This window comes from Pan paniscus, chromosome 11, assembly GCF_029289425.2.
Source record: "Pan paniscus chromosome 11, NHGRI_mPanPan1-v2.0_pri, whole genome shotgun sequence".
Lineage (NCBI taxonomy): Eukaryota > Metazoa > Chordata > Mammalia > Primates > Hominidae > Pan > Pan paniscus.
In genome coordinates this window covers 47221269-47235734 of record NC_073260.2, presented here as the reverse complement: position 1 = coordinate 47235734, position 14466 = coordinate 47221269, and the positions used below count along the sequence as shown (strand labels likewise).

Sequence of the window (14466 nt, the reverse complement as noted above, 5' to 3'; positions counted from 1 at the left end):
TACAGGTTAGGGGTAGGCAATGGAAAGTTACAGTTAGGGGCTGGATTTTGCAGGTAGGGGAAGAATGTCACAAGGTACATTATCACAAGGTTACAGAGCACAGTGTCACGTGTCGTGAGGTTGATTGATCAGTTAGGGTAGAGCCTGTTAACGATGGTAGAATGCCCCAAGGCTGGCTAATCAGCTAAGACAGGTACTAGCCGTTTTTCTTCTTTTGTGGTTTTCCTGTTGTCCCAGATTTTCTGGCTGCAGGACCCCTTCTGGATGTGTACGTGTGGGTCACAGGGGTCACGATGGCTTGACCATGGTGCAGCTTGGTCAGGGGACCTTACAATTTGGTCATAAAATTCCTAGATCTGCCACTTCTTCTTACCAGTCATGGGATCATGGTTTTCTCAGGTGTAAGTGGGAACAATCATTGCTTGCATGGCTTTAGAACACTTTGCTAAGGATCACATAAGATACCGCATGTGAAAACATGAAAAACATTTGGCTCTGTATGTTCCAGTGAGTACCTAAGGGCTATCACTCATACTCTTAAGAAGAAAAATTGTGCATGTCTCTAGGGATATTTTTGTGTGTGTGTTGTTGTGGTTGAGACGGAGTTTCACTCTTGTTGCCCAGGCTGGAGTGCAATGGCGTGATCTTGGCTCACTGCAACCTCCGCCTCCTGGGTTCAGGCGATTCTCCTGCCTCAGCCTCCCAGGTAGCTGGGATTACAGGCGTGCGCCACCATGCCCAACTAATTTTTCTTTTTTTTTTAGTAGAGATAGGGTTTCTCCGTTTTGGTCAGGCTGGTCCCAAACTCCTGACCTCAGGTAATCCTCCTGCCTCGGCCTCCCAAAGTGCTGGGATTACAGGTGTGAGCCGCCACACCTGGCCTCTAGGGATTTTTTTTTTTTAAGGACAGTATGTATGCAAAAATATGAAGGCCTTAAGAGAAAATGTAGTTTGTTTCTAAACGTCCTAAAGTCAGCTATTTTATGGTGTTCTCTCTGGAAAACAACCAGGAAGGCCGTAATCTCTCCTCCTTGTAAGTGAGAAGCTGAACAAGTGGCTCTTATTGGAAGATAGTCTTAACAATTCAGAATTCACATAGCTTTATTAGAAGATTGCCTAAAGTGTGACCAGGTTTTTGCTTTTAAAATAAAACCTTTTCTTTTATTCTACAAGTATTAATGTAATTAAACAAACTCTTAAATAGCATATTGCTTGTTCCATGCCAGGCAGTGTTCTGAGTGTTTTATCAGCATTAACTTGTGCAGTCGTCCTACTAACCCTTGAGGAAGGTAGGACTATCCCCCCTATTTGACAGAGGAAGGCACCAAGGCTGCCCAGGGCTGAACCCCCAGACCTAACTACAATCTGAGCTCTGTGATGACCGAGATAGTGAGGCCTCCTGTCCCTGAGGTTCTGGTGAGGGAGCCAGACAGGCAGATAAGCAAGTGCAAGAAAGTGCTGAGGGCTGTGAGGTGTGCGGAGGCATTCTAGGACACATCCCTCTATGGTCACTTCTCTGCCGTGTTTAGTACTAACAGTGAATTGTGGAATATAGTACTTTAGTTTTATTCCACGCAAATCTACAGCTCCAGTTAGTGAAATGGATCATACACACAGAAGATACGGACATCAAAAGTTGAAGAAAAGTGAGTGCCCTTGTAGTTTTCCTGCTTGCTGCCTTCTCCTCCCTTAGGTTGAGAGTTTCTTCGTTGCACAAAGGAGCATCAAGAGAAACAAGTTCTTCAGTTACCCATATTTACCTGTCACAAAACCTGCTTTGCAAGGCTGACATCAGCTAAAACCCAGTGTCTTCTGATAGAAGGAAAAGACTAGTCTTTTTGAACTTTTGGGACTATGCTAGAACCAGTAAGTCATTGATTTATTGTTGAGAGATTCTTCTTCCCACTTATGGCAACTGTATATAAACAGTTACGAGTATACCTAATGATGGGAAGATTTGTAACATGCTGATTTTCTTTTTTTTTTTTTTTTTTAACATGCTGATTTTCATCAACTGGGTAACTCACTCTAAAGTCCTGAAACAGGGTCATACTCAGTTTTACATTCTCATCATTCATGGATGAAAAGAGTCATTTAGAGCTAAGAAGTCTACAGAATGATTTAAAATCCCTTTTGTGGTTAGCAAAAATAGTTTGTATACATAGCATGTTTTTCTTTTTGAAATGGAGATACCAAATGAAAGCAAACCACTGTTGCCTGAGTTGTCCTTCTGGCTGAACTGTGAAGGTTTGTGGCAGATATTTTCAATTAGAAGCACCATTATACTTTGAAGGAGGCCTCCTACCTGGGAACGTGAGAGGTGGCAAAGTGATGGCGCTCAGAGAACAGTAATGAGGATGAGAAGGAAGACATACCCAAGAGTAACCCATGCTCAGCTACTTGGCTGTTTTCCTCTTTCTTGCTAGATTTTGCCTGAAACCTTTTCTGATAGCATCTCTCCTAGAGGGCAGCTGTCAGATACAAGGAATCACGGCCTTGGATTTCGTGTGATCGTAGTGTCAGAGGTCTTATACTCGAAGATCACCTGGCATACGTTCTTCTAAACTCTGTGTGTTGTTGTAAAGTCCTACGTTTATTTAATGTTGGTGTAATGAAAAGTGTCCTTTTTATAAAATAACTATAACCAATTGGTAATGGAAATCAAATGATATTGACTGTGTTAACGTACAAATAGGAAGAAGCATGCCTCATATTTTATCACTATTTGATAGAAATGGAATTAGTAGTTCATTTTAACAGTTTTGTAACGTTCTTTAGGAAGTCTGGCTCACTCATCCTGGGTCTCAAAATCCAACTCTGTGGCCTCTGATTTCCCTCCTTTCTCCCATAGCGCTCTAAGACTGGAGGGGCCTGGCTTCTTCGAGCTCTCTCCACACAGGGCCTGTGGTGAAACTCTGTTATCTAGTCCTCCAGGGTTGGGTCCTGCCATAGTTAAAAGAGCTAAGGGAATTTTTAAAAATCCCTTTCCCTCCTTGATAATGTCTCATTTTAAGGCTGTTTTAAAGTTTTAAGATTCTAAGCTGGCCAGTGGCCTATTTATTCTAAGCATCACTGGTCCTCCGTCCGAGGGCATGAAGCCTCATGGTTCAGTCTGAGAGGTAAAAGGCTGTAAGGAGCCATGATTTAAGAGGAAAATAAAACATGTCAGTCTAATAATTATAATTTATCCTTATTATTATGTCAACATCCTCCTTACGGTGCATCTATAAAAGGACTATATTTCCTTTTGTACTATAAATTTGAATTCTTCATTACACTTACAAGAAATTGAGACAGAATCCCAGCCCCAGAAAGTGATGGGAGGTGCCACTACTAAATGCTGACACAGATTGTTAGAGGAGTGGTTACTGGAGTTCTAGTAAGTGTCACCTTCTTGATGCAAAGTATACAGGGTTCTTTTTGCTACAATGCAAACAGACATTAATAAGTTAACATCAAACATTGGTGAGACCTCAATGGTTTTGGTCAAGGACAGTTAATGCAGGGAAACTTGGTAGGCCTTGAAGTCTTACAGTAGAGTGATATCAAAGCATAACCAGAAGTTGGAACTGCCCCAGTAACACATTTTGCAGATAGATGCGTAGCTGATTTAGTTCATGTATTTTAGAAGTTGTATGGGCCTAGAATTATTTTAATAGATCTTGTATAATCTATCATTTAAAAACAATCCCATTTTGGCCATAAGGTGAAAGTATTGATAATTATAGTGCTTGTGTTCTTTTATTTGTTCTTTAGTAGAGAAAAAGAATTATAAGACAGTTTAACCATTTAACTTTTTTAACTGAAATAGATGTTCATTTGGATTTGGAAGACCGCCTGGCAAAATTTATGAAGACAGAAGAAGCCATTATATACTCATATGGATTTGCCACCATAGCCAGTGCTATTCCTGCTTACTCTAAAAGAGGGGACATTGTTTTTGTGTAAGTAAACTTTACCTAGTTTTCTAATAGCAGTTCCTTTGAAATAATACTGACTGTCTTAGAGAAATACTTCATTAGAAGTTATCTGCATAAAATAATGCTGCTTTTTGTTTTTCAAGAAATAGTCACCTCACCAAAGGTTTCAAAATTTGTGAAACCTTCACTTAAAAGATGCTTAATGGTGTCTATAGTCATTTATCTGCCATGGTAATTATTTATTGATGTCCAGATGAGGACAGCTATCTGCCTTCTTTGTGCAGCTCTGTGGCTGTGTGGTATCCTAGTCTGTGGTCACCACCTCACGTTGTCACTCAGACTGCCCGGCAAAGTCTCTCCATGTCTCATCACCCATTCACCCCGTCACCTGGTCTCAGCTGATCTTGCTTCCTACCTTATTAAGGATAGAGGAGCCGTGACTTGGACACTTCTTTGACTACCCACAAGTGGATCTTCACACTCGCGTGCCTGTGCTGAATGCATGCTACCGAGGTTTCCTGTGAAGGGCAGGGTACAGCCAAGCAAGGGCTGGCAGGCCCCAGGCAGCTGGTTAAACCAGTCAGAAGCATCTGCCGCCCCAAGCCAAGCCCTGTCGTCCTATGAGTGGACTAAAATTTGGTCTCAAATTGACTTTAATTTCCTCTTCTCTGTTTTTTTTTTGTGTGTGTGTGTGAGATGGAGTCTCACTTTGTCACCACGGCTGGAGTGCAATGGCGCAATCTTGGCTCACTGCAACCTCCGCCTCCCAAGTTCAAGCAATTCTCCTGCCTCAGTCTCCCGAGTAGCTGGGATTACAGGCATGCGCCACCATGCCTGGCTAATTTTTTGTATTTTCAGTAGAGACAGGGTTTTACCATGTTGGCCAGGCTGGTCTCAAACTCCTGACCTCAGGTGATCCACCTGCCTCGGCCTCCCAAAGTGTTAGGATTACAGGCGTGAGCCACCGCACCTGGCCTTTTTTTATTTTTATTTTTTAATTTTTTTTTATTTTGAGATGGAGTTTCACTCTTGTCGCCCAGGCTGAAGTGCAGTGGAGTGATCTTGGCTCACAGCAAGCTCCGCCTCCCGGGTTCAAGCAATTCTCTTACCTCAGCCTCCCAAGTAGCTAGGACCACAGGCACCCACCACCAAACCTAGCTAATTTTTTGTATTTTTAGTAGAGATGGGGTTTCACCATGTTGGCCAGGCTGGTCTTGAACTCCTGGGATTACAGGCGTGAGCCACTGCGCCTGGCCTCCTCTTTTCCTTTTTAACATCACAGCCAGAGTAATCTTTTTAAAATGTAAATCCTACTTTGTCACATTTTATTTAATACAATTTAGAGCTTCTATTGTTCCTAAAATAAAGACCCAAGTCCTTTGTATGATCTTGTGAGCTCTGCACCACTTTTTCAGGCTTATTTTGTACCATTTTCCCTGAGGTGTTTAAGCTGTAGCCTTGCCAGTCCTGTATGCTAGTGTCCTCTCACCTTGGGGCCCGCGCACATGCTTGTTCTGACTAGAACACTGTTCCTCCTCCCTTCTCCTACTTAACCTTCTCATCCTTCACATACGTCGTCACCTCTGCAGGGAAGCCGTCCCACACCTCGCAGAGCAGGTCAAGACCCCTGCTGCATGTGGACAAAATCTTACAGCCAGAGAGAATTTATTGTTCTTGTTTATCCATGCTCACACGAGCACTCAAACTGCCTGTCAAGGTCACCCTGCTTCTCAAGCCTCCCTCCCACACACAGACACACACACACTCTCACACGCACCCTGCTCTGCTCATTTGCTTCATACTTACTGTACTTTTCTTTTGTAGAGCTTGTAATGGTTTATAATTTTATATCTGTGTGGTTATTTGCTTCTGTTTCTTGTTGGGAGCCCATTACTTAGAATAGTATTTATCATTTAGTAATGGTCAATAAACAGTAGTTCAGTAAATGAATGAAAGGAAGCTGGAGCTCAGAATAGGGGCCAGATAACTGTGTTGCAGAGCCTGGCATCCCTCAAGCCCTGCACTGGCCTCTTGCTTACCACTCACCGTTGGAACGCTTGTGCAGCGACAGAACCTTTTATCGTAATTACTACAGAGCTGACTCTACCTGGGGCTTCTGCAGTACATGTGACCCATTCCTCACTATAGCCCTACAGCAGTCTAGGAGCACTACAGCAAGTGTCCTGGGTCTAAGTAGTATACTAATGTGACCATAAAAATGAATATTTTTATTAATTTTTGGCAAATAGTTTAAAAAATAATGTGAAAGACTCATCACTAACTGAAGCGCCATTGACTTAAACAGTGTTTCTAGGTTTTTAGTAAAAGCAGAGTTACAGACAGCTGCAGTGTCATTCAGTGTCACTTTATACACAAGCACCCCACTATAAATTCTTTTAAAGTCCAGAAAAAGTTGATGGTTACTGGTGAACTCCTATGCTTCCTTTGATAAATACTACATTGTCTTTTTTTTTTAACTGCTAGGAAACAGGCTAAATTCACTTCCATGTGTTATGCCCAGTGTCTTAAAATTTCCATTTCCAGTGAGTTGCTAACCTGTTTATTCTGCTACATAATTTTAAATACTCTACCTGAAATGTGTTTGAATGTAGGAGTGCTAGAGGTAAACATGGTGTTTGGTAAATTGGTTTTGATAAATTTGTCAGGCATAGACACTGTCTGATGCTTCATTTCCTTCCTTTCAGTAAACAGTGTTAATGCTTTGCCAATAGTGGGGCTCAGCACAGTGGTCATTCATGGACTTAAGTCTGTCCTATCACTCCACTAAGTCTGTGTTCATGCTGCTTCACAGATCTTTTTAAAATTAAACTTTTTACATTCAGATAATTGTAGATTCAAAAGCACTTGTAAGAAATAATATAGAAATCCTTTGTACTTTTTACTAAGTCTCTTCCAGTGAGGCCCTCTTGCAAAACGAACAGTTTCACAGCCAGGATATTGACTTTGTCATTGTCAAGATGCAGAACATTTCTGTCACCACAAGGATCCTTCATGTTGCCACATCTACATTCCTCCCACCTGCCCACTCCTTAACTCCTGGCAACCACTAATCTGTTCTGTTTGTTAATTTTGTTATTTTAAGAATTTTATACAAATGGAATCATCCAGTAGGCAACACTTTGGGGTTGGCTTTTTTCATTTAGCGTAATTCTCTGATGGTTCATCCAAGTTGTTGCTTGTATCCAGAGGTGGTTCCTTTTGATTGATGAGTATTACTCCATGGCGTGAAGGTACCACTGTTATTGAAGTTACCTATTAAAGACATCTGAGTTGTTGCCAGCTTTGTGCTGTTATAAAAAAAAGCTGCTCTAAACATTCATGTACGTTCATGCTATGTGAGCATAAGTTTTTATTTCTGTGGAATACATGCCAAGGAATGCAGTTGCTATGTTTATAGTATTGCATAGTTTTTAAAGGAACTCCTAAACTATTTTCCAAAGTGTCTATACCATTTTATGTTCCCATCAGCAAGATATGAATGATCAAGGTTCTCCACATCTTCAGAAGCATTTGGTGTTGTCACTACTTTTTTAGCCAGTCTGATAGGTGTATAGAAAAATTTATATTTTTCTGATGGCTAATGATGTTGAACATCCATTCATGTGCATATTTGCCATCTCTTCAGTGAAATGTCTTTTCATGTCCATTTTCTAGTTGTATGATTTGTTTTTATACTAATGAGTTTTGAGAGTTCTTTATACATTCTAGATCATAGTTCTTTATCAGATATGTGGTTTGCAAATACAAATTTTGATGTCCACGTATTCATTGCTAAAATATAGAAATGAAATGGATTTTTTGTGTGCTGAGCTTGTATCCTGCAACCTTGCCAAACTCACTTAATTAGCTCTAGGAACTGTTTTTCTAGATTGCTTAGGATTTTCCATGTAGACAGTCGTCATGTCATCTGTAAATAGTTTTATTTATTTTCTAATCTACTTACTTTTTATTCCCTTTTATTGCCTTATTGCACTGGCAAGAACTTCCAAGGACTGTGTTAAAAGTAGTAAGAGAAGACATTCTTGCCCTATTCCTGATATTAGAAAGCGTTTACTCTTTCACCAATAAGTATAATGTTACGTGCAGATTTCTTACAGATGCTCTTTATTACATTCCCTTTCCTGCACCTCATCTTTTTTTTCTGAGCATTTTCATTGCAAATCAATGTGAATTTGGTTGGTCAACTACTTTTTCTGTATTGGTTGATATGATCATGTGATTTTTCTTTTTTAGTCTGTTAATGTGGTGGATAACATTGATTTATTTTCAAATATTGAACCAGCCTTGCATACCTGAAATAAATACCACTTGGTTATGGGGTATAATTTTTTTTTATAAAAAGCTAAATTCGATTTGCCAGTCTTTTGTTAAGGATTTTGAATCTGTGTTCATGAGGGAGATTGTCCTATAATACACTTTTTTTGATACTTACTTTGGTTTTGGTAGCAGAATAACACTTCACAGAATCAATTGGGAAGCGTTCTATCTTCTATTTTGTGGAGCTATTTGTATAGAATTACTTTTAATTATTTAATTGTTTGGTAGAATTCTCCCCTGAAAACCATCTGGGCCTGGAGAGATTTCTTTTTTGCAAGTATGTTAATTCTGAATTCAGTTTCCTTAGTAGTTATCAGGCTATTCAAATTATCTGTCATATTGAGTGAATTGAGGTAGTTTGTGTTTTTCAAGGAATTGGTCCATTTCTTAAAAGTTGTCATATGTACATGTGTGGTGCTGTTCATGGTATTCCCGTATTATTCTGATGTCTGCAGAGTCCACAGTTATATACCTTGTTTCACTCCTGGTATTGGTAATTTGTGCCTTTTCTCCTGTTTTCTTTGTCAGTCTTGTTAGAGGTCTGTCAATTTTATTGATCTTTTGAAAGAATCAGCTCTTTGTTTCATTGTTTTTTCTCTATTGTATTTTTATTGTCAGTTCCATTGATTGATTTCTCCTATTATTTCCTGCCTTCTGCTCACGTTTGGTTTATTTTGTTCTTTTTCTTGATTTGGAGGTAAGAGCTTAAATTATTAATTTGAAACTTTTTCTCTTTTCTTGAATGTTCATTTAGTGCTATGAATTGCCCTCTCAACACTACTTTAGTTGTGTCTCACAAATTTTGATGTGTTGTGTTTTCATTTGTATTTAGTTCATTTTTGTTTTGTTTTAAGAAATAGGGTGTCACTATTTTGCTCTGGTTGGCCTTGAACTCCTGGGCTCAATGGATTCTTTTGCTTCAGCCTCGTGGGTAGTTGGGACTACAAAAACACACCACTATGCCCAGCTTACACTTTCCCTTTGACCTATGGATTATTTAGAAGTGTATTGTTTACTTTTCAGGTGTTTGGGGACTTTAAATTTGTTGTAGTTTGGTTTATGGCTAATACGGTAGTCTATTTTGGAATATCTTACATGGGCACTTAAAAAATGTGTATTCTGCTGCTGTTTGGTGGAGTGTTCTATAAATGTCAAGTCTTTTTGGTTGATGGTGTTTTTGGGTTCTTCTATCTTGGTGATTTTCTGTCTAGTTCTTCTATCAGTTGTTGAAGGATAATGAAGTTTCCAACTGTAATTGTGGGTTTGTTTCTTTCAGTTTTATCAGTGGTTGCATCTCAAATTTAGCTTTTTTGTTTAGTTCATATTTAGGATTACTAAGTTTTCTTGATGAATTGACCCTTTTAGCGTTTCATAATGTTCTTCTCTGTCTCTGATAATTTTCCACTTTTTGTGTATGTGCTGCCAAAGCAAACACTCTGATAATAGAAGTAAATAAGCTCTTCTCATGAACCAAAATTCCCAGTGGCACTATGGAGTCCTGGTTAAGTTGACAGGTCTCTGGCTGAGGGAACACAGAATCCACTTTTAGCAGCTGTGTTAAGAGACAGTTAACCATGAGTCCATTATAGCATTACTTTGCTCAGGAACCAATCACAGAAAAGGCCATATGTGGACATAGTGAGAAGATGGCCAGCAGATAATGTCAAGGAGACAGGCCTCAGGAGAAACCAAACCTGCTGACACCTTGATCTTGGACTTCCAACCTCTAGAAATGTAAAGAAATAAATTTCTGTTGTTTAAGCCACCCAGTCTGTGGTATTTTGTTATGGCAATCTTAGCTAACTAATATAAACATTATTTCTCTCTTCCATTTATATAGGCTTTGTTTTTTTTCTTTTCTGTTTTTTTTTTTTGAGACGGAATCTTGCCCTGTCACACAGGCTGGAGTGCAGTGATGCAATCTCGGCTCACTGCAACCTCCGCCTCCTGGGATCAAGCAGTTCTCTGCCTCAGCCTCCCGAGTAGCTGGGATTACAGGCACTCGCCACCATGCCTGGCTAATTTTTTTGTATTTTTAGTAGAGACGGGGTTTCACCATGTTGGTCAGGCTGGTCTTGAACTCCTGATCTTGTGATCCACCTGCCTCGGCCTCCCAAAGTGCTCGGATTACAGGTGTCAGCCTCTGTGCCTGGCCTACAGGTTTTCTTTATTATCTCTAAGCAATGTTTTGTACTTTTCAGTATACAAGCACCATACATCTTTGGTCAAATTTATCTCTGAGTATTCCATATTTTAGGATACTATTGCAATAGGGTTTTTGTTTTTGTTTTTGTTTGAGATGGAGTCTCGCTCTGTTGTCAGGCTGGAGTGCAGTGGTGCGATCCTGGCTCAGTGCAACCTCCACCTCCTGGGTTCAAGCAATTCTCCTGCCTTAGCCTCCCGAGTAGCTGGGACTACAGGCGTGCGCCACCATGCCTGGCTAATTTTTGTATTTTTAGTAGAGACAGGATTTCACCATGTTGGCCAGGATGGTTTTGATCTCTTGACCTCATGATCTGCCCGCCTCGGCCTCCCAAAGTGCTGGAATTATAGACGTGAGCCACTGTGCCCAGCCTACAATAGGTTTTTAATTTCAGTTTCTGACACTTATTAAAAATGAACTTCTATATCTTCAGATTTATAAAAAAGATGCAAATACAGCTGATATACTCACACGCAGTTTACCTGATCACTAACATCTTACATTATTATAGTTTATTGATCTCATTTTGTTTGTGCAGATACTGTTTTCCTGATTTTGTGTGTTCTTTGTAGCTCACTGAACATCTTTAAGATGATTACTTTGAATTCTGTCAGACAACTAATAGATCTCCATCGTTTCTGTTTTTTTTCTTTTTTCTTTTTTTTGACACATGGTCTTAATGTGTCACCCAGGCTGGAGTGCAGCAGCATAATCATGGCTCATTGCAGCTCGACCTCCCAGGCTCAGGTTATCCACCTGCCTCGGTCTCCCAAGTAAGTAGCGGGGACTACAGGCACATGCTACCACATCCAGCTAATTGTATTTATTTATTACTTATTTTATTATTTTTTCTAGAGACAGGATCTCTCTATGTTGCCCAGGCTGGTCTTGAACTCCTGGGCTCAAGTGATCCTCCCTCCTCAGTCTCCCAAAGTGCTGGGATTAGAGGTGTTGAGCCACTTTGCCTGGTGATCTCCATTTCTTTAGGGTTAGTTTCTAGAGATTTATTTGTTCCTTTGATAGGGCCATGTTTCCCTGTTTCATGGTATGCCTTGTGATTTTTTTTTTTTTTTGAGACAGAGTTTTGCTCTTGTCCCCAAAGCTGGAGTGCAATGGTGCGATCTTGGCTCACTGCAACCTCCGCCTCCTGGGTTCAAGAGATTCTCTTGCCTCAGTCTCCCGAGTAGCTGGGATTATGGCGCCCTCCACCACGTCCAGCTAATTTTTGTATTTTTAGTACAGACAGGGTTTCACCATGTTGGCCAGGCTGGTCTCGAACTCCTGACCTCAGGTGATCTGCCCGCCTCGGCCTCCCGAAGTGTTGGGATTATAGGCATGAACCACCACACCCAGCCGTTTTTTTTTTTTTAAAGACAGGGTCTGGGCTGGGGTACAGTGGCTTGATCACGGCTCACTGCAGCCTCAAATTCCTGGGCTCAGGCAATTCTCCTGCTTCAGCCTCCCCAGTAGCTGGGATAACAGGCATGCACCACCACAGCTGGCTAATTTTTTAAATTATTTGTAAAGATGAGGTCTCTCTGTGTTGCCCAGGCTGGTCTTGAACTCCTGGATTCAAGTGATCCTCCTGCCTTGGTCTCCCAAAGTGCTGGGATTACAGGCATGAGCCATTGTGTCCGGCCACCTGCTAATCTTTTGTTGAGATTTGGGCATCTGAAAAAACAGCCATCTCTCTTAGCCTTTATAGACTGGCTTTGTAAAAAGGAACAGCATTACAAATTAGTTTAGCTGGAGATCTTGGGGACCTCTTGAATCTTTTCTAGCAATGTATCTTCTCTGGGTTTGTCTGTGCAATTTCCTGAAGAGGTTTGCCCCTGTGTCTTTTTAAGGAACTCATAATTTCTTGCTCCCCTTGGTATCTGTTTATGATACTAGTTCCTGCAGTGCTGTAACAAGGCTATAGGTCTCACATTTGTTCTCAGCAGCCCCTAGTCATCCAAAGTATGACACTGTTCCTGTCAGTGCTCTGAGTCACATGAACAGAAATCAGTCCTTTGGTCAGCCCCACTATAAGCCAGAACATGGGACATACATTCCACTCTACTCTTTCCCTCTTGAGAAGGAAGGTGCAAGTGGGAGGTATCTCCAGATTGTGCTGCACTGTGCTTGGTACTGGGAGAACCTATGGTATGCAAATGTAATGGACTTTCTCACCTGCTTCAAATCAGCTCTTCTTGCTTCTACATTCACCTGGGGTACTGCAACTTTTAAACTGATTTCTGAAAAATTCTCACAAAGGCAGTTTGGTCCATATATTGTTAAGTCAGTGTCTCTATGGGAGAATGAGGGCCTGGGGCTTATTTGTTTTATTTTTTTATTTTTTGAGATGGAATCTTGCTCTGTCGCCCAGGCTGGAGTGCAGTGGCGCGACCTCGACTCACTGCAACCTCTGCCTCCCGGGTTCAAGCGATTCTCCTGCCTCAGCCTCCTGAGTAGCTGGGATTACAGGCATGTGCCACCACGCCCGGCTAATTTTTGTATTTTTAGTAGAGATGGGGTTTCACCATGTTGGCCAGGCTAGTCTCAAACTTCTGACCTCATGATCCGCCACCTCAGCCTCTCAAAGTGCTGGGATTACAGGTGTGAGCCACCACACCCGGCAGGGCTTACTATTAATATTTTGCCATCTTGCTGATGTCACTCACCACTGTTTTTTGATCACTTTACTTTCTGTTACTACAAGATGTTCCAGATTCATCTCGTACATTCCCAGCTCCAGCTCTAGAATCAGCCATTTTTTTCCCAGGGAAACCTAGTTCCCTTCATGGGAGAATGGTTTTAGGAACCACGACCTCAGTGGGGTTGCTCCAGCTTGGTAGAGTACACTACCAATAACTCCCTGAGAAAGAGTACATGGGAGATAATTTTTTTTTGAGACCTAACTCATGTCTGAAAATGTCTTTATTCTACCTTCATACTTGTTTGATAATTTGGTTGGGTAGAATATAGTTAGAAAACTTTCCCCAAAGAATTGGGGAGATTCTCTTACTGTGTTGCTGAGAAATCAAATCCTTACTAAATTGTTCTGTGCTCCCAGAGGTTGAAAAGAAAAATCCTTACTAATTGCTAATCTTTTGTATATCCCTTTTGCTTTTTTCTTTCTAGAAACTTAGTCTTCTCTTCATGTTCTGAAATTTCTGTTATGTGCCTTGGAAGTGAGTCTATTTTCATGCATTGTGCTAGACATTTGAAGATATCTTTTTTTTTTTTTTTTTTTGAGGCGGAGTCACGCTGTGTCACCCAGGCTGGAGTGCAGTGGCACGACCTCAGCTCACTGCAAGCTCCGCCTCCCAGGTTCACGCCAGTCTCCTGCCCCAGCCTCCGGAGTAGCTGGGACTACAGGCACCTGCCACCACGCCCGGCTAAATGTTTTGTATTTTTAGTAGAGACAAGGTTTCACCATGTTAGCCAGGATGGTCTTGATCTCCTGTCCTCGTGATCCGTCCACCTCGGCCTCCCAAAGTGCTGGGATTACAGGCATGAGCCACCGTGTCCGGCCAAAGATATCTTTCAATCTGGCTGTAGGTTCTGCAAAATTTGTTTACATTAATTATAATTTTCTGACCTTATTTTTCTTCTTTCTGGAATTCCTACAATTTGGATACTGGAACTCCTGGACTCTAACTTATGTATAATATCTTTTCTCCCACCTTAAATATTTATTGTTTATCTAGTGTCTGGAAAATTTCACACTATTTTCCAATGATTTTTTTTCTTTTCTATTAAGTCTTATATTAACAGGAACATTTTTTTCTCCTCTGAGATTTTCATGTTTTGTAGCATTGTTATTTTATAGATGTAGTATCTTATAACTCTAAGGATATTAACACATTTGGCAGGGGGAATTTTCTTCTCACTGCATTGCTTGATTCCTCAAAGTTGTTTTGGTATTCTCTTTTGGTTTTGGATTAGAGGCTTTCACTAGATCTCTCGTAATTCTAGATGGAAGTCTCATGAATAAGAGTTGGGGGCTAAAACACTGACCTG

The 14466-nt window shown here is 40.8% G+C and overlaps 1 protein-coding gene across 3 annotated transcripts in view; it reads left to right on the top strand.

The window, feature by feature from the left end:
• LOC106635122 (serine palmitoyltransferase 1-like) overlaps positions 1 to 14466 on the top strand; it is a 62896-nt gene that overhangs the window by 46735 nt on the left and 1695 nt on the right. For 2 of the 3 annotated variants that reach the window (XR_010109123.1, XM_063594333.1), the window contains exons 6-7: positions 3812 to 3944; positions 11154 to 11234. Coding sequence is in view for 1 of the 3 variants with exons in the window: in XM_063594333.1 (XP_063450403.1) it covers positions 3812 to 3944; positions 11154 to 11234 (214 nt within the window). In the remaining 2 variants the exon portion in view is untranslated. The remainder of the gene's footprint in view (positions 1 to 3811; positions 3945 to 11153; positions 11235 to 14466) is intronic. The other variant, XR_010109124.1, reaches the window with a different exon arrangement.